At 35.6% G+C, this 17,776-nt stretch overlaps 5 protein-coding genes across 23 annotated transcripts; 1 reads left to right on the plus strand and 4 right to left on the minus strand.

Annotated features, from left to right (window-relative positions):
- The first annotated feature begins 16 nt into the window (after positions 1-16).
- LOC107418712 (uncharacterized) lies at positions 17-5,075 on the plus strand. Of its 5 annotated transcripts, none has more exons than XM_016027416.4 (6): positions 18-176; positions 670-957; positions 1,600-2,452; positions 3,251-3,417; positions 3,791-4,026; positions 4,916-5,075. In XM_016027416.4, the coding sequence occupies exons 2-5, from the start codon at positions 767-769 to the stop codon at positions 3,996-3,998; spliced, it is 1,419 nt and encodes a 472-aa protein (XP_015882902.2). In that variant the 5' UTR covers positions 18-176; positions 670-766; the 3' UTR covers positions 3,999-4,026; positions 4,916-5,075. The 5 variants fall into 5 exon arrangements, with proteins under 5 accessions (XP_015882904.2, XP_015882902.2, XP_024929802.2 ...); XM_025074034.3 differs by having other exon boundaries at positions 19-176; positions 1,945-2,452; XM_016027417.4 differs by lacking the exon at positions 18-176 and adding an exon at positions 1,133-1,267 and having other exon boundaries at positions 816-957.
- LOC107419612 (NDR1/HIN1-like protein 6) lies at positions 4,459-5,888 on the minus strand. The gene has a single exon (XM_016028360.4). It carries the CDS (start codon positions 5,506-5,508, stop codon positions 4,753-4,755), a length of 756 nt encoding a protein of 251 aa, XP_015883846.3. The 5' UTR covers positions 5,509-5,888; the 3' UTR covers positions 4,459-4,752.
- Positions 5,889-6,506: 618 nt separating this feature from the next.
- Positions 6,507-10,543, minus strand: LOC107419601 (alcohol dehydrogenase-like 6). Of its 4 annotated transcripts, XR_007240942.2 has the most exons (11): positions 10,354-10,543; positions 10,093-10,229; positions 9,502-9,539; positions 8,857-9,179; positions 8,438-8,520; positions 8,264-8,339; positions 8,124-8,185; positions 7,669-7,764; positions 7,416-7,577; positions 7,015-7,191; positions 6,507-6,868 (listed from the first exon to the last, which is right to left on the minus strand). XR_007240942.2 is itself a non-coding variant. In XM_016028344.4 (10 exons), the coding sequence occupies exons 1-10, from the start codon at positions 10,379-10,381 to the stop codon at positions 6,752-6,754; spliced, it is 1,074 nt and encodes a 357-aa protein (XP_015883830.3). In that variant the 5' UTR covers positions 10,382-10,543; the 3' UTR covers positions 6,507-6,751. The 4 variants fall into 4 exon arrangements, 3 of the variants coding, with proteins under 3 accessions (XP_015883830.3, XP_015883827.3, XP_048329589.2); XM_016028344.4 differs by lacking the exon at positions 7,015-7,191 and having other exon boundaries at positions 7,717-7,764; XM_016028341.4 differs by lacking the exon at positions 7,015-7,191 and having other exon boundaries at positions 10,354-10,542.
- Positions 10,544-11,097: 554 nt separating this feature from the next.
- On the minus strand, positions 11,098-14,152 carry LOC107419620 (F-box protein At5g49610). Of its 9 annotated transcripts, none has more exons than XM_025073604.3 (4): positions 13,780-14,152; positions 13,194-13,585; positions 11,392-12,507; positions 11,098-11,257 (listed from the first exon to the last, which is right to left on the minus strand). In XM_025073604.3, the coding sequence occupies exons 2-4, from the start codon at positions 13,230-13,232 to the stop codon at positions 11,225-11,227; spliced, it is 1,188 nt and encodes a 395-aa protein (XP_024929372.3). In that variant the 5' UTR covers positions 13,233-13,585; positions 13,780-14,152; the 3' UTR covers positions 11,098-11,224. The 9 variants fall into 9 exon arrangements, with proteins under 9 accessions (XP_024929372.3, XP_048329412.2, XP_024929369.3 ...); XM_048473455.2 differs by having other exon boundaries at positions 11,098-12,507; positions 13,194-13,340; positions 13,481-13,585; positions 13,780-14,142; XM_025073601.3 differs by having other exon boundaries at positions 11,098-12,507; positions 13,194-13,344; positions 13,481-13,585; positions 13,780-14,142.
- A 601-nt stretch (positions 14,153-14,753) lies between these two features.
- On the minus strand, positions 14,754-17,241 carry LOC107419629 (uncharacterized). 4 transcript variants are annotated; one of them, XM_048473457.2, is made up of 4 exons: positions 16,642-17,241; positions 16,333-16,541; positions 15,231-15,344; positions 14,754-15,147 (listed from the first exon to the last, which is right to left on the minus strand). In XM_048473457.2, exons 1-4 carry the CDS (start codon positions 17,073-17,075, stop codon positions 15,020-15,022), a joined length of 885 nt encoding a protein of 294 aa, XP_048329414.2. In that variant the 5' UTR covers positions 17,076-17,241; the 3' UTR covers positions 14,754-15,019. The 4 variants fall into 4 exon arrangements, with proteins under 4 accessions (XP_048329414.2, XP_048329417.2, XP_048329416.2 ...); XM_048473460.2 differs by having other exon boundaries at positions 16,333-16,457; positions 16,642-17,240; XM_048473459.2 differs by having other exon boundaries at positions 16,333-16,463; positions 16,642-17,240.
- Positions 17,242-17,776: the final 535 nt, after the last annotated feature.

The following is a 17,776-nucleotide window of genomic DNA, read 5'->3' on the forward strand; positions in this document are numbered from 1 at the left end:
ACCAAAACGATCATATTATGGATTTGGACACACTTCCACCTGCTAGCTAAAACGACATCATTTTTGTCCTTGTAACAAAGCCAGGAGAACGCTCTACTACACAAGGAAGCGAAGAAGAAAATCAAGATCTATTCGATCTTGGCTGCGCGGGTTCTCTCTAATCAATAAATTATCAGGTCAGTCTCCGCCTGCTTTCTCCAATTGACCACTTCCACTCTTTCTTTTTGCTATATTGATTAGATTAGACATGCATGAGTTTCTGTTAAGGTTTTGTTCCTCTCCTTTAAGGCTTTACTACTGTTGAGGGTGTACATTTTGTAGCTAATTGATTAGTTTATGAAGTGGGTCTGGTTGCTTTTTAGTTGTGCAAGATCCTACCTTTTGGCTGGATGCAACACAATATGAGTAAATGATGAATTCTGGGAAATGCCCATAATCGTTCTAACTGGGTGGAAAACTCAGTTTCCTTTCCTTGTTAGTTTTCTCAATGCAAACTTGGCAAAAATAGTGCTTTTTGAAAATGCTGCTTATTGGCACTTCAGCTAGGGCTTTTCATTATTTGGAGTAACCAAATTCCATAGTCTGTCTTCATACTGAGTAATCTGAAGGAGTGAACTAGTTAGTAATTTATATGTCAGCAAATTTTCAATTATACATTTGTTCTTGCAGCTTTCTCAATGCTACAGCTATACGAACTTCCAAAGTCATGTGAAAAATATTATTTATTGTTGGAAGAGCTGTGGTTGTGGTGAGTAATCAAGAGAGAATGAGAAAGGAACCAATTGTAGTTCAATTGGAATTGGCAAAGAAGAGATGCAGAAGGGTGATAGAAAGAATAGAGGCCTTGCCCGCTTTCAATAACAACATCAATGCTTCTTGCCAGCATACTCTCTTGAAATTGGCCCAGTCCGAACTCAGCTTCCTTTGCCGGTCCTCATCTGCTTTGAATTCCCTCAGGTTTGTCCATTCTATGTACTCCCATTTTATTTTATTCGGTTTCTTTTATTATTATGTTTAAAACAATATAAAGAGGAAACAATTCAACGAGAAAGCAAGAAATCTTGGATGGGAAATTGTTATCGTATGCTGAATAGTAACATTGAACATTGGCTTGATCTCATGTTGAATGAAGTTTGCTCGCCATTTTGATGAACTTCAAATCAGAAATACCTTCCTGTCTCTTCTTTCTATCGATTCAATTATAAGACTGAACATTGGCATCTTGCATGAAAAGCTCTCCCCCAGTTCTCCCTCTCTCTCTCTCGTGGTGAGACATGTGCAGCTTCTTGCATTTTACAGTAAATATTAACATCTTTAGTTTCCATTTCTGCCAACTTTGAAATTGCTCTAATTAAACATCAGGCACATAAAAGAATTAAGTAGTTTTCTGATATTAACTTTGTGGTTAAAACATAATATTAGCTTCTGGTTAAAACATATCATGAGCATGTTTTTACCTATTTTAGTATGGGATTCATGTTTATTCATTTGTTTTTGTTATTTATTTAATATTTTCTTTATATAATGACTTATCTAATTATTTTATCTTAAGCAGCTACTGTTTTCTGAAATATTAATATGTTCTTAATATGATGCTAGTGTCAACATTGGTCATATTGAGGCAGTTGTTCACATTCTGCAACAGCCTTTCATTACTGGAGTTTCACGTGTTTGCAAGCCAATTTTCCTGTCACCTACCACTAAAAATGGACAGAAAAGTGATTCTTGTTCAAAAGGTGTCCATGTTGATATAGTTTGTACTCTCAATAGAAAGCCAGTCTGGATTCTTGTATCTGATAGGAACCCAAAGTACATTTTATGGAACCAATCCAAAAAATATAAGGGCTTGAAATTCCGCATTGAGCAGATTCTTATTGCTGCGAAGTCTTCTATTGCACTAAAGCCTTCCTCAATCATACTCTTCTTCTCAAATGGACTTGGCAGTTTGGTGTATGAGAAACTGAAAGAAGAATTTGGAGCTGCAGAGCTGGGATTGGAATTTTCTGTTTTTGATTTTAATTTCACTGAGGATTCAGAAGGTGAATGGATTAATGTACTTGCCAGAACATATCAAGAGGCTTGCATACTCGAAATAAAGGTTTATGAAATTAGGCATGCTGTTAAGGCAGAGGCTTCAGAATGTGATGCCAAAGGCTCTAGTCCAGTGGCTGCTGAGGCGGAGGTTTCAGAGGATCATATGGAGAGAAACATGGGTTTCTCCTTCTGCTTTCTTCTTTCAAGAATGGAAGTCTGCTTGCTACATGTAAAAGATGCCGAACGTACTAAGCTACAGAACCTGTTGGGAGGAGGTGATTTTATAAATTTCGATACAACTGCTTTGATTGCTCTTATATCAGGAATCAGTAATGGTGCAACTAAAAAGCTTTTGGCTACCCCAGAAGGTGAATTGAGGCAGCGATTTAAGGGTAACTATGAGTTTGTGATTGGACAGGTACGTTTTTCAGTTCTAGTTTGTGTTGGCAGCTAGTAATGGATGATAATTGTGCATCTCTTCCTTATGTATGATTGGCACCTGGTGAATTGTTTGACAGATCAGGTTAGGATATGAAAATTTCTTTGCCTGAGGGTAGTGCTTCTGGAAGCTATTTGATGTTTCATTATAAACAGCCATTAGATAATTTACCCATTTAAAAAAGTTTAAGAACTTTTATATGTTGGCTGGCTGGATTCATAGGTTGTTAACCCTTTTCCAATCTTTAGTAGTGATCTGAGCCCGACTATTACTTCAGCTTTAAAGGTTTTGTCATTCTTTTATTTATTTAATTTTAATTTTTTTGTTTGTTTGTTTGTTTTATGTGAAAGTTTGATGCAGATTGTTTTAATTAATGCAAATGAAACTACATTTGAATGGACCAACATTGGGTTTTTGCCAATTGAACTGCATATTACTTAGGTTGCATTATTGGTGTGTACAGCGTGTATACATAGTGCCTAGTTTGATCAATTAATTTCATCAATCTTACTGCTAAAACCTTTTTTGTTGTTTTTCTTTCCCAAGCGGGGTTGGAAATTTTGAATAAAAGTAAAGTTCCTCTAGCTTTTCCAGTTCTTTTCAACAACTATTCAATTGTGGTTCACACTTTGCAGAAAAGTTTATTCAACTTTTTCATCTACTCAGACGACATCTTAGAAAAAAATTTCTGTCACAATGTGCATTAACATGCTTTTTGTATAACAGTCTCTGATGCTTAGGTACGAGTTTTCAGTCTATTTTTCTCTTATCTACCAGGTGATGTCTGAAATTCAGAATCCGATGCATATGGAATTGGGCAGCATTCTATCTGGAAAGAGAGGCATAATTTGCGGAAGTGTTTGTTCAGAGTTCAAGGATTTGGTAGCAATGTGTGGAGGGTCTAATGAGAAGTTGAGAGCTGCTTATTTGCTTAGAAAACTCATGTGAGTTTCTGATTAATTTGATTGTCTTCTTTAACAAATTGGGTGGATCTCATTAATTTGATGGTAAACAGAGACAAATTATAAAGTTAAACTTGTAAATCCACATAAGGTCTATAATATTTTCTTCTTTTGTGGGCTGTGCAATAATCTAACTATTATGAGGAGTTTTGAGACTATTTTAATTTGCAGGAAAGAAAATTAAGCCTTTTTTTCCACTCATGTTTAGTATGTTATACAATGCTGGTTGCAGGAGTTTTGGGGCTCTTATGTTTTTTCCATAGTTAGATTGGATATGATGAGGTCTTGTATCTTACTGCACTTTTTTGAAAGTGAATAAGCTTTTGTGCACTGACATTGGTCAGGCCTGGAACAGGGTAGTGCCTGACTGTCCCTCAGATCGGATGATGAGCCTCCCAACCACAAGGAAGCTTGCATTGAAAAATAAGCTTGTTTTTGGTACTGGTGATTACTGGCATGCTCCTACTTTAACAGCGAATATGGCATTTGTGAGGGCGATTTCACAGACTGGGATGTCCCTGTTTACCATTGTGCATAAGCCTCGAGCCTTAACTGGTGATTAGTTCTGTTGTGTTCTAACCACCACTGAAGGTAACAGAATCCCAACTGTTCATAAAATGATAGAACTTGTTGGATCTTTATTTACATTTATTAATAGCTTCGTGTACATTTTAGAGTTACATAATTGTATCAGCCTCCTAAATAATTGCATATTTGCATATTTGCATACATAATTAAATGATCCTCTTTACACCAAAAAAACAGGCACTTCTCATGGGAAAAAATTCTAAAAATCGTAAATGAATTCAGAAAAATAACTGAAACCGTGTCCTTTTATTTGGAATTTTGTTGCTTCTATTGCTTTTACCATTTATCTTTCTTAAGGTATAAAAAATATTGGTAAAGGGTCAAACTTACATCTATTTGTTTACCAACCTACATAAAAAATTGTTGGGTAACTAATCTCTTTTTTAGCATGATCTCATTTTCTCCCTACCTGTTCTCAGCCAATAATATGCAATATAATACAGAAAAAACTGAAAAATAAATTATTGTTCAAGTATTTCTTGTTTACAGCATCAGAAGAAAATGAGATTTAGATTCAGCTATCCAGCTGTTCTAGGAAAGGAATAGAAACCATAAGAGAAATTATTGCTGCTAATGTATGAAATGGAAAAGCAACAAGCTTCCAATCTGAAATGGCAGAACAAATACCAAAACTTATCAAGAAAAAAATATTGTATCCCTAAAATAATATAATGATGTATGAAAATTCTATAGCTTCCCAGTTGAATCAGAAAACTGGAAGGATGGAACTTAAAGCTTCATTCTGAATTTACAGTTACTAGCTTTTATGCTGATGAGATTATTAGAAGTTAGACTATCAACCACCAGCATGCATCCTCCTAATATCCTAACCTTTCTCAACTTTAACCTTCCGAGTTTGATTGCTACTGGTGCATCAACCTTGAGATCCAAGGGGATGCGCCCTGTTTGTTGTTGATCCTGCAGTGCTCTCATCAGAGTGTTTCCGGACTCTGTTTGGCCAGTCAAGGCGACGTTGAGTACAGTTTTGTTCTGGTGTCCTTGATAGAAGTTTGGCAGTGACCCTTGACAAAGCTGTGTATTTGTGTACCAAACACTCAACCGTCCACCTTTCTCATAGTAAATTCCAATTTTCTTGTTTGGATTGTTGGCTGTGATCTTCACACCAAATTTAGCATACAGTGTCATATCAAAGTTGAGCCGGAGGTCACTGATCCTTAAGCTATCAATGGAGTAGTTGGGAAGCTTTGGCTTGAAAACCAGGTAGAGAATGCCAATGGTGGCCCCAATGATAATCAGCAGGAGGACAATGAGGCTCACCGTCCAGCATATGCATTTGCAGCAACAGCTTCTATTCTTTGGTGGCATTGCAGGGATCACAGGGACAGCTCTAGGCTGCAACTGAGAAGAACTACGCTGAATTGCAGTACCTTTCTCCAAGGTTGATGGAGGATGAGGCGCCACTGGAGGTGCTGTTGGTGGTGCTTCCACATCCACAGAAGGATGGATCCTTTGGTGGTCTGCCATTAATATTGATTGATGTTCTTCTTCCTCAAAAGTATGAATTGAGAAGCTTTACAAGAAAGCCTTGGATAACATATTAATAGCCTTAGAATCTTCATTTTTAGGGCTTTGTCTAAGGGACTCTCTTTGTTGCTCATAGGATAGGAGGTGATTTGGGTTGCAGTCTCACCTTCCCTTACCTAATAATCACATATACAAGCTCTACACGTCTACTATATGTGGGTTAGTTCAGCTAAGCAAGAAACTATTATTACAAATGTTTTTTTCTCTTCTTTTGTCTGGATTCAATTGACCTTGCTTGAGGAAGGGTTTTGTTGTACGTTTCTTAGTTTGTATTAAATACATTTTTTTCAGTTGGGCCTTGATTGGCATATGAAAACAGTTTCACTGGTGACCTACCAATAAAGAGAAAAACTGTTATCGGATTTGGTAGAGGCCATGTGCTTGAACCATGTGCCTTCACAATGTATTCAAGCACATGTAACAATATGAATAGGGTAAAATTCTGTTTTCACAAAAAAGAAAATTAAAAATAGCATTTATGTAAAATTTTAAATTACTCAGACAATTATATCCATATACGTGTATATGAAGGGTGAAATATTCAAACTTGAAATCGGTGTTTGAAAACATAATAAATAGCTTTGTCATTGAAATGTCTCAGCGGAGACATGAATAAAGTACATCAAACCTTCATCAATAATTTTTTATTTACCGTTCTTTATTAATTTTATGAAAAGAATTTTTTATTTATTTATCCCGTTCTTTAAATAAATAGAAATCAATGCTTGCTGTATTGGTCCCCTACTAAATTGTTGTTAATTCTTTAACAGTTAACTAGAAGTTAAAAGCCCAGCAACGTTTCCTCTTTTTAGATAGTATTAATTCTTTTTTATGATTATTTCTCTTTTCCTTAATAATTTCCTAACCTTCAAATGATATTTGGTTTCTCCAAACATATGAGTGATTATAAAGTTGATCCGATGAGCAAAATATGCATGTTGACATAAACGTAAATTGTGATTATAGTCGCAGATCCCAGGTGCAATGTTTTGTTTCAGGATACAATAGAAATAAATTTCCATTGTGCAGACATTTGGTGTGCGTTTATAATCGTTTTGAGAATTGAGATTGCAAAAACATGATTTGAGATGTATGTTAGCATCTCTGCGAGTGGAAGAATTGCTTCATCATGGCAACCAAGCCTGTACCTGACAAACATGTTGTTCATCAGTTTGAGATTATATCAGTTTGGCATGTGGATGACACAACGCAAACACTTGCCCTCTTTCATGAGACTAAAAGCTTTGTTGATTTCCTCAAATTGCAGGTTATGCGTTATGTACTCATCGATCTGGATTACCTGCAATATCATTCAAATTGAACAATCAACTCCCGATCTCTTCAACTAGGAAGGACTATGAAGTAGACATGAAGCACGTTAGTTGTTTCACAATACAAACACAATAAAAGCACTACAACTCGTGCATGCCTTTTTCAGTACTTTACCATGACTTGATTTTAGAAACAACCCCAACAAAAACCAAGCACCGTCATATCCCTCATACAGGATTCCAGGATGAATATAGCGATCTAAACTGAAACACAAAATTGCATGTCTGACTCGTCCTTTGGTACATCTAAATTAAGAATTTTAGTATGGACCAAATATGTTCGGGGTCTTTACTGCATCAAAAACTAGAAATTTTAGCAACCCATGCTAGCACATAGCATTCAATAAAAGCCATCTTTGGTATTAGAGCAAAGAGTAACCTGCTGTTAATGATGGCAAAACAATAAAGTAGAACATCTTTGGTACTAGGGAAAAAAGTAACCTGCTGCTAATGATGGCAAAACATTAACATAGAAGAAGAAAAACGAGGTAATGAAGTTATCATGTTAACTATTACCTTCTCAGTGTACATGTCTACTAATGAAGGAAGGTCAGATTTGGGTTTCCATCCTCCAAATAAGGTTCCTTTCAATGTTCTTCCGGTAAGAAACATTGCATAGTGAGCTGTTATTTCCGGTTTTACTTTTGGTACACCAAGTGTAACTGTCAAACCCCATCCCTACAACAAACAGCAAAGCAAGAATGAAGCCAAGTAAGTTTTTGATAAAGATATTAAAAAACATATAGACCTGAGATATTTAAAGAATTACATCGCAACAAGACTGCAATGCGGTGGTTATCATTCCAGTATCACCTACACATTCGAATGAGTAGTCTGCCCCTCCATCCGTAATGTTCTTAATAATCTGAAAATATATGGCATATAATTTTTCAAACAAAATAAACATCAAATTCTTGTCTTACTTATGTCTTTATCAGTGTGCCAGTAGAAACAATTATCATGCAAAATACCAGAAAAGGAGAAGCTGGTAATGCTTTTTCTTTTTATCCATTCATTATTCATTTCTGTTGAGTTGTATTTGATTAAAGCTGCGATAAGGTAGTACTCCTATCATCTCGACCAATTAATCAATAAGAAAGAAATCCCCATATTAAACTCTGTGTTTGGTCTTTCATGCTACCTATAAAATTCTTTTGTCAGCTTTGATTGCATTAAGAGGTGGGATTGGGATTCTTATTTTTTCCTGTTTGATTGAACAAATACCTGTTGAATTGGTTCATTATAGTCATTGGGGTTGAGAAATTCTGTAATTCCAAAAGCTTTTGCTGTGACAATAAAAGAAGCATTATTGACTTCTTGAAACTGTATAAATCCAAATTCAGAAATAGTGAAAACTAAAATACCTTTTTCACTTTTTTCAGGATTGGTATCTATGCCAATGATTCGGGATGCTCCCCTTATCTTAGCACCCTGTGCAACCTATCAGCAAAGAAGTAGTTAATACTTAAAATCATTGCAGCGTGGCCAAGGGTGGGAAGATATAGTGGTAAATCTGTCACCAAGTTTTCAGCACTTACAGAAAGGCCCACAGTTCCAAGACCAAATATTGCTACAGTTGATCCTTTTGTTATATCGGCAACATTCCAAGCCGCACCCAGACCTAACGCCAACTTCCACTTGTTAGGAGGTTTACTATCGATCCCTCAATAAAGAATTATCATCTCTTTTAATATGTCACAAACAGGTTTCTAGCCCTTCTATCCACCAGGGATAACAATTTAGTCTTAGCATGTGCCAACTTCAAATAATTATTTCAGTGTCATTGGTACAAGCCTTCTAAATTCAAACTGACATAAACTAAAACCAATTTCAAAAAATTTGCAGCCTGGCTATATCTATATGTGTGCAAATGAAATATATTTTAAGAAAACAAAACAATATAAACAGAGGCCATGATTGAATATGATTTGATGACAATTCATGGATAAAACTTTACCTGCAGCTACTCCACAGCTCAAAAGACATATTTTCTCCAAAGGCACAACTGGGCTAATTTTTACAGCACAACCAGAATTCACCACAATATATTCACTAAAACTTGAAACTGCACAATAATGATAAATGGGCTTCCCTTTGATGAAGAAGCGCGTCTTCTGATCGCTATGCATTAACCCTCTCCTCTCCAACCCCAGTACTTGGCATATGTTGCTTTTAGCTGATGTGCACTGCCTGCATGCCCGGCATTCTCCAGTGAATGCGGTAAGGACATGATCCCCCACACTAAATTCAGTGACACCCTCCCCCACACTTTCAACAATCCTACAAAATTCAGTTTTGGGGAAAATCAAAATCAAAATCAAATATGGACTAGTTGGTCATACACAACTAAGTATGCGAAACACATTGAAAATTTTTGTGACATATAAAAGGGCCAATTGTTACTCTTACATATCATCGTACAGATTCTAACATGTATAAGAATGCTGATGTAAGTGGAAATTGGAAGAAAACATTTGCGAATTTGGCCCATTGGTTGGTAATCTCTTTTGAGTTTGCAATTGCATTAAAGTTATTTGATCATCCACCAGGGGAGAACATATCAAGAACATTTAACCATATAGAGGACAGACGAAGAAATTACCCCGATGCTTCGTGGCCAAATATCCGGGGAAATATAGACTGCAAAATGAAGAAGGAAAAGACAATTAGGTTAGAAAAATCAGACCCGTAAATCTTGAGGGATGAATATTGTAATGTGGAGAGAAAAGAGTGGATGAACTTTCTCGATGTTCTTCAGCTTCTCAATAAGGGACCAGGTGGACATGCTTATAAACATACAAAATAAAAGAACCTACTTCGGAACACATTAGGTAAATGATATGAATGAAACAAAGTCAGTTGCAACTTTAGATCCTGATGGGTCTAATTTTTGCAAGCAAAAGCAGAATATATATATATATATATATATACACACACACACATACATATAGATATGTTGCCGACATGTTTTCTGTAAACTACAGTACCAAAAATCTAAGCAGCATTTCATGCATATGGAAGAAATAGGAAATAAAATCTACCAATTTCGATTCCTTAAATTTACAATCTTTTTTATCCTAAAACGAAGATATCGTTAATTAGAAACAATAAACTGAATAAAAAGAAGAAGAAGAAGAAGAAGAAGAAGAAGAATAAGAAGAAGAAGAAGAAGAAGAGAGGGGGGAGAAAATACCTGGAATTCCCAAGCGGTGAGATCACTACGGCAAAGAGAGGTGGAGACAACTTTGAGCCTTATCTCCATTGGTTGAGGAGGACTTACTTCCACCTCCTCTATCACCAAAGGCTTTCCAGCTTCCCATGCCACCGCAGCTTAATTAATTTTCATGTTTCAACAACAAAAAACAATTACAAACAAACAGAGAATGGTTTCAATAAACTAATCAATCCCAATATGTATTTTTGTGTTGGAATTTAAATGAATGAATATGCATACCTTTGCAGGTTATGGAGGAGGATGACATTTGCTGAAGACCTTCTTTGTCTTCCCAGAAAATACAACGCCCTTCGAATAAACAAGTGCCCCAACAAATAAGAACAAAAATAAATAAAGCGAGGGAAACAGGTGGTAGGTGGTTGGTGTGAAGTCAAATACCCCAGCGACACTTCAAAACACAACATATGAATTATGATTACCACCAACACGCGATCCCCTCAGTTTTTTATTTAGATTATAATTAATTTCTACTGTACAAACAATATTAGACTACGTAATTTATTAAGTAATCATTGAGAGAATTTTTTTAAAAAAACAGAAAAAAGAAAAAATTCATAGGGCGTTCTTTCATGGTAAAATATTAATTTAACCATTTTTGTTTTTATTTAATATGGAATCAAATTGATCTTGCTTATGAAAACATTTGAATGTTGGTATAAGATCGCAACGAATAAAATATTATTGTAAATGAAATGTTATTATAATATACGGGAAAAATGTTTAATGAACCAAGATATTTGATAAAAAAATTTTGACAAATTATCTTGGCCATTGACTTAGTATATTTAAAAATTGATAAGAATTGAAAAATTATGAGCAGTTATCTCCTTAATTTGTACAGATCTAAACATTCAATAGATAAGATGATATTTATACATTGAACCTTAGATATTTATAGCTAATCAATTTTCTTATCAGCTATGATCATCAGATCTAATAAGCTGGAGAAAACCATAACAGATGTAAATAGCAGAGAAAAATTCTATTTCTATACTTTCCAGTTCCACTACATATTCTTGGTAACCCATAACTTATACATTGCATCATCCTGTAGTAAAAATTTCCCTTTCTTGCTTCTCTAATCTTCCTTCTACGTTCTCCCCATTTCTTCTAATTTTTCCTCCTACCAAAAAGGCAAAACTACAAAATAAATGCATTTATAATAAAACGCACAAGCAAAGAGACAGAAAAATGCATAGACTAGTACAATCTTCCTAGCTAAGTCAGTGGAATCAAGCTCATGGAATAAGGAAGCACCGTGGGCCAAAACATGCAGGCCGGACCTAGCTGGGTGACACTGCAAACTCCCTTGAAATTACTGGTCAAAAGGTTGTACAGGAATATCTTTGCGCCCACCCTTATCAGTAAAATCCCATCCTTAAAAGCCAAGGGGCACATCCATGGGTGATCTGAACAATTCTTCTGTATCACTAGCTCATGTAAATTGCAGAAGAATTGAGTATTCTCTTCTTCTATCATCTTCAATGATTTTGAGTGATCAAGTGCCCATTTCGATTCAAAATACTCCTCCAAACACCATACCTGAAGTCCTTCTTCTGAGAGCATGACATAGTGTAGTTGGCCTTTGGATTCTCCAATACATGCTTGAGGAGTCGTTTTGAACACCACATCAGGGACAGGTATTGAAACTAACCAAGACAGCTCATTGTCTACGTTGAATGTGACAATATGATCACCATCTGTCAACCAATGTAAGATACCCCTGATGAAGATGCCTTGGCTTCGGCCTTGGAACATACTGTCATTGCAGTGGCAAATCTCATTTGACTTCCTCCATGCCCTTGTTTGTGATGAGTATATTTCAAATGAAATGCACTGCACCTCCTCCTCATCAGTTTCACACAATTGAGCTTGCACTACCTTAAAATTCGTGGAAGTGTCAATGGGATTCTGAGATGGATCAAATGCTAAACCTATGCTACTCCCTGTATTAGGTGCCATCCATTCCACCCTAATCCAATCCTTGATCAGAGGATTGCAAATATAGATGCTTGGGCATTGAGAAGGCAAGCAACTCCGACAACAAATCAAACCGCTACAAGATGCCAAGACCACAACATTCTCAACAAGAAAATCAAAGGCAATCTGCCGCACTGCAGCACCTGTTGTCTCAACAGGAATGTAGTACATAGTTTCTATATCTCCATCAAACCACTGAAACTTCCCCTGAGAGATAAATCCCAATACACCAGATTCCGTTCTTAGTAACTGTGTCTGGATGAAAGGTCGGCCAGAAATCAGGCAATGCCACCCTCTGGAAACACATTTTAATCCCAGCAAATTCTTTGTAGGCAATCTGGATAGCACATCAAAGTATACATCGCTGTTCAATGAACTAACTTCTTCCGCTACCTGAAAGCAAAACATGGATTAACAATTTAATTCACAAATAAGAATTTAAGTACATGCAAGACTAAATGGACAAAAAACATAAGAACTATCAAAACCATAGATCATAGATGAGATGAACTGTCATACTTAGCTAATAATAGAATTTGATCAGTCTTCCAATGAAATACTTAAGCTTATACAATGTGCAAAAACAATAAGTTATAACTAACACTAAAATTCCCCTCAATATGTAAAAGAACAATAACCCAGGAGTACTTTCTTATGAGTTGCTGACCATATCTTTTGTTCCCCCGTAATTGATCAAAGCTCCATACTCCTGCTCTCAAAAACAACTTTCTACAATCCTCGGACAGTAAATAAATATTAATTAACAATAACAAAAATGCTAAAACTTTTTGTTTTGACTATCAAATTATATATATTATTTATTTTTGACTGCGACGTATATGACAAATCTTGTGTTTTGAGATTGAGACACTTCAGCGTGGTTTTTTTTTTTTTTTTTCCCAACATAGAAAATATGACTAATTTCAATTTTTATTTTTATTTTTTAATGGATGATATAAAACCACAGATATGATCACAGAGAGCATTCAAACAGAATAACCGTACCAAATTCATCATGCAGATGCTTGGTTTCCCAGAAAATGTTAAAATAAGAATTTTGGAATCTCTAAAAATTGTACCTCGTAAGACATATGGACTTTCTTTGCATTTTCAGCCATTTCAGGCCAACCAAACAGCGTAGAGTAATTCTGATAGATGACAAGATCTCAGATATTACCACCCTCTGTTTTCCTCACGAAATTCACATCAAAGCTAGGATAGTCTACCTGGCTGGAACGGAAAATCAAAAGGATAAAGAGGGAAAAAAATAAATAACTAATAACAAAAACCCAGAAAATAAAATGCACCCCTTTTGGCCAAATCATCAACCGAGAAAACATGATAAAAAAAAATGAAGGGGACAAACTCGAAATATCTATGAAAACCCATATTCATAAAATTCCAAACTCCATCATTGAATTTGCCCCAAGGTTTCTTGCAAGCTAAGGAAAGGGAGAGTGACTGAATGAGTCTGGAAGAAAATAGTAGTCATGCAAACAAGTGGGTACTGTTAAAAAAAAAAAAAAAAAAAAAAAAAACTCAGAAAATTCATGTTTCTATTGTATGTATGTATGTATGTATGTATGTAAGTAAATATGTTTGAGTTGAAATCAAAGAGTGAAATATAGGCATTACGTTTATCTTAAGTGTTAGTTTTGTTCTTACCAAAACCCTCGAATTGAGCAGAGCTTTTGTTGCTCTCTTCAACAGCTACCAAAGCAGCAAGCTTGTTAGAACCGTACAAGTAACCCTCTTTTTTCTTCCCCCCACACTCTCTCTCTCTCTTCAAATGTTGTTTGCTGGGAGCTGAAGATCTTGTTATATTAAAGATTTCGGTAAAGTGATTATCCTTTATTTGTCTAAAAAATTGCAAGTTGCAAAAAGATGCGATTACCCAAAAAAGACTGCAAAATGAAATGCAAAAAAGTAGTGGCAGCGTCTGTTGTTTATGTTACAAGTAAGGAGAGAGAAACGCATCGATGGATGGGTAGGATCAGGACGTGATGATCAGTCACATTTTGCAGTTGAATCGTAGGGGTGGAACTGCATTGCACTCTTCCAGTGGGGTCCTCTTCATTTGTCTAGTCCAATGTTTCCACTTCCCACCACCGCATGCCACAAGTTCCCATTTTTTGCTTATTTATTTATTTATTTATTTTATGTGCGTTTACTCATAATAGTTTCCATCTTGAAATAATTTTCGATTCAATGATGTGGCAAAATACATTATGGCAAAATTTGATAAACTTTTAAGCATTTTAAAAACGTTTATTGTGGTTTATTTATTTATTCTATCTACATATCAAATTTTGCGTATTTGAGGGCATGTCCATTGCGAGACAAAATTATTTACCGTGGATATTTGCAATTTATCCTTAAACTAATAACCAATTATCATAAAACAAGTCAATACGCACGTCCATGTCCGTCCATCATATTCCATGGAATACCTACCGTCTCCTAAAAACCAAATAGCAATTTGACTATAAATCTGCAGCTCATTCAATATTTAAATATGATCGCCCCATTTCCATGGTTCTTATTTGAGATTGAAAAGGGTTGCTCTTGCTCATGCATCTTGACGGGAGCTTATGCAATATAAACCACAAAAAGAGAAATTTCATCATGGTGTTGGTAACTAAGTTGAAAAGTAGAATACTGTGAATTAGAATAGAGAGTAAAGACAAACTTAGCATCAAACCAAGCATTTAGGGTGCCAAAAGAGGCAGATGCATCACATAGGGATACTACTGGGATCCAGTTTCAATTCATGTTCATTACAAAAGCAGCACAAACCATCTAACTAAGAAACCTTACAGTTTGACAACAATTTTCCGCTTTTCTATGCAAATGTTTTACTTTTGAATCACCTTTCCACTTTCTCTTGTAATATCGATATTAGAAATCATTTCTTGACCATAGCATACAAAACAACACGGCTACTGCAATAGTCCGGATGCCACTGCGTTTGATCAACACGACCAACCACGAAATCCTTCACTGCAGCTTCTAAGAAGCATTCAAGTATAGCATCTGCCGCAGAAAAGATATATTTGAGAGGAATATGGGAAAAAGAAAGAAGGTGAAATTTTAAAATGTAGTGGTGCAATTGTTACCGTTTCTAAGTTCTCCCGCCAAAAAGATTGTTGTTCCACATCCACAGAGTTGCTGCAGTGTAGCCAACAAATCCACTACTGCTCCCTCGCTATAGATTACATCAGAACCTAGAACTTTTATATTATTCGTCCAGGGGAAAAGGTATTACAGATGAAAATTCAAGTCAGAAAGACAATAGAAATAGCAATTGTTTGTTTACAAATTGCAAGAGCTGCCTCAACCTATTCCCTAAACAAAAAAAGAGTACAATGTTTTTGTCTAGTGATGGTGGCAATGGTTATATGGACATTAATGAAATAACAATTGCAAATCATGATGATCTTAAGTCAACATTCATACTCGCCCAAGAAATTATAAATACTGAGGAGTTAGAGTTGAGTAGAAATTAGGAGCTATAAGACAAGTATAGAAATGAAATGAATGACAAAATTACCAAACAAATGAAAGAAAATAGTCTCAGATAAGTAAGTAAAGAAAAAAGAAGGAATATGTTAGTCTAGCTGAAGAATAGCTGAAAGGAAGGGTGATTAAATCTTTATGTCGATCATAAAACTTAGTTTGATGCTTTGAGTCCTATACCTCCCGTTACTCTCTCTTTGTAATTAAGATCCTCTCTTCTGTAATTTACTCCTACTTTGATTTAGGCTTCTCCGCTATTGAATACTGATAAACAAAGCAATAAACCACTGTGTATGTACTCTGAATAGACTGCAATGCACGGATTGAGATAATTTTGATTGATCCTCTTGGTCTAATAATGTCAATTTGGCCACAATTTGTACAATTTACTATTGCAGGCCTCCAGATGTCCAGCAAACCATAATCTAAAAATATTGCTGGGAACAATAGAAAAAAAGAAGCTAAACTTCACTTTCAAGCTGGCTTTTGACAATCACTATGTCCCAGCTACACTGGATGACCGAAACTCGATTTTTAAATTATTCAAACTTAAAATAATACCTCAAAAGTCGATGATAAATATTGGGAATCCCTTCTATTCTTTACCCAAAAAAATAAAAAAAATAAAAAAGAATTGCCAAAATTTAAGATTTTGGAAATGAAGTGGTTAATGTTAGAGTGAGATGAACAAGAGTTTGTTACCAAAATCAGGTGTAGGTTGAATCAAAAGTGGGTCAGGATCATCTCCCCAAATGAACTCCATGACAGTTGCAGAACCCCGCAAATCACAGTGGCTGAGATTGACTTCAACATTCTTTCTTAGGAGCCTGAGTCTATCAGGCAGATCAGTGAGGATAACTTGGCCCCCCAAAAGAGCTGCAATGCAACTGGAATGGAATAGTTTTTCAAATCTTTTCAAAATAAGAAACTAAAGTGAATAATTTCCCATTGATGAAATTGGAAACCAAACTAATAAAATTAAATAGAAAATGAAATGATGTAGTACTGTACCCAACCATTCCACAGCCAGAACCCAGTTCGACAATCTTCTTGGAGTGAAGAAGAAGGGTCCCAGAATCGACGGCATGCTCTAAGAACTTGGCGAGGACAACTCCACTGTCCCACATGACGGAGCCAGTGACACCGGGCGTGGCCAAGGAAGAAGGGGACTGGAGAATGGAGAGAGAGTGGCCGCAGGAGTCGAGGGAGAAGCGGAGAGAGGATTGAGACACCAAGGCGTTGGGTTTGGACAGCGTCGGCTGTTGAAGCCCCCACAGCAGCATCGTCTCTTCTGCAGCTGCCTCGGCCTCATCGACGCCGGAGTTCGATTCCTCCTCCTCCTCCTCCTCTCGTGACGGTTGCAGCAACAGCCTCACCTTTCCTCCATACGATCCCAACCTCACTATTCTCCCGCTCTCTTCTTCTTCTTCTTCTTCAGAACCCATCCCAATGAAATCAATGGCTTAAACCAGTGACGGCTGATGGGTCAATAATAAGTAACAAAATTTTCACCATATACAATAACAATTAATAAAAATTCTTCTCCTTAGTACAAAATTATTAAAATAAAATAAAACCAACAAGTAACTATATATACATTAATATTCAGCCAAAAAAAAAAACTACTATATTTCTGGGTAATTTTATTGTATGGATGCGGATCATATCTAAGCAGCTATTTATACTATATCAATGCCTTTTAAAAGTCCAAATGATCTGTATCGTAAAATTTTTTATATATATATTTTTAAAAAAATATATCATATCTATAAATATATATATATTTATAAAAGAAATTTTTTTTTATATATATAAAATATAAGAGTTTTTTTTTTCCTTCTTGAAAATATAAAAGAGTATAAAACAGATGAATAAATTTCATAAGAAAGCTAGTAGTATCCAACCAAAAAAATAAAATAAATAATAATAATAATAATAATATAGTAGTTTTGTAGAATTTACGCTTTTTCTAAATTTTTTATTTTGTGTTTTTCGTTTTTCTTTCTTAGTGGGATATTCATTCTGGAAGTGTATTTAAAATCCTCTCCGTATAATTAATAAGTTGTTTTCATAAGCAATCAATTTTAGGGTTGGGCCCCTTGTCGTTTACAGCCCAAGCCCACATAAAACAAAAAGAAAGAGCAAT

This window comes from Ziziphus jujuba, chromosome 2 (assembly GCF_031755915.1).
Source record: "Ziziphus jujuba cultivar Dongzao chromosome 2, ASM3175591v1".
In the NCBI taxonomy this organism is placed as follows: domain Eukaryota; kingdom Viridiplantae; phylum Streptophyta; class Magnoliopsida; order Rosales; family Rhamnaceae; genus Ziziphus; species Ziziphus jujuba.

Excerpts from the sequence above, each read along its gene's own strand:
- LOC107419612 (XM_016028360.4), bottom strand. The coding sequence starts at position 5,508 with ATGGCAGACCACCAAAGGATCCATCCTTCTGTGGATGTGGAAGCACCA.
- LOC107419601 (XM_016028341.4), bottom strand. The coding sequence starts at position 10,381 with ATGTCATCCTCCTCCATAACCTGCAAAG. Across the intron at positions 10,230-10,353 it reads CTCCTCCATAACCTGCAAAG|CTGCGGTGGCATGGGAAGCT; the intron begins GTATGCATATTC and ends AAATTAATTAAG. Across the intron at positions 7,765-8,123 it reads ATAATGAACCAATTCAACAG|ATTATTAAGAACATTACGGA; the intron begins GTATTTGTTCAA and ends ATATATTTTCAG.
- LOC107419620 (XM_048473456.2), bottom strand. The coding sequence starts at position 13,232 with ATGGCTGAAAATGCAAAGAAAGTCCATATGTCTTACGAG. Across the intron at positions 12,508-13,193 it reads AAGTCCATATGTCTTACGAG|GTAGCGGAAGAAGTTAGTTC; the intron begins GTACAATTTTTA and ends TTTTGCTTTCAG.
- LOC107418712 (XM_016027416.4), top strand. The coding sequence starts at position 767 with ATGAGAAAGGAACCAATTGTAGTTCAATTGGAATTGGCAAAGAAGAGA. Across the intron at positions 2,453-3,250 it reads ATGAGTTTGTGATTGGACAG|GTGATGTCTGAAATTCAGAA; the intron begins GTACGTTTTTCA and ends CTTATCTACCAG. Across the intron at positions 3,418-3,790 it reads TATTTGCTTAGAAAACTCAT|GGTAGTGCCTGACTGTCCCT; the intron begins GTGAGTTTCTGA and ends GGCCTGGAACAG.
- LOC107419629 (XM_048473457.2), bottom strand. The coding sequence starts at position 17,075 with ATGGGTTCTGAAGAAGAAGAAGAAGAAGAGAGCGGGAGAATAGTGAGG. Across the intron at positions 15,345-16,332 it reads TCAACCTACACCTGATTTTG|TTCTAGGTTCTGATGTAATC; the intron begins GTAACAAACTCT and ends ATAATATAAAAG. Across the intron at positions 15,148-15,230 it reads GGCGGGAGAACTTAGAAACG|ATGCTATACTTGAATGCTTC; the intron begins GTAACAATTGCA and ends TTTCTGCGGCAG.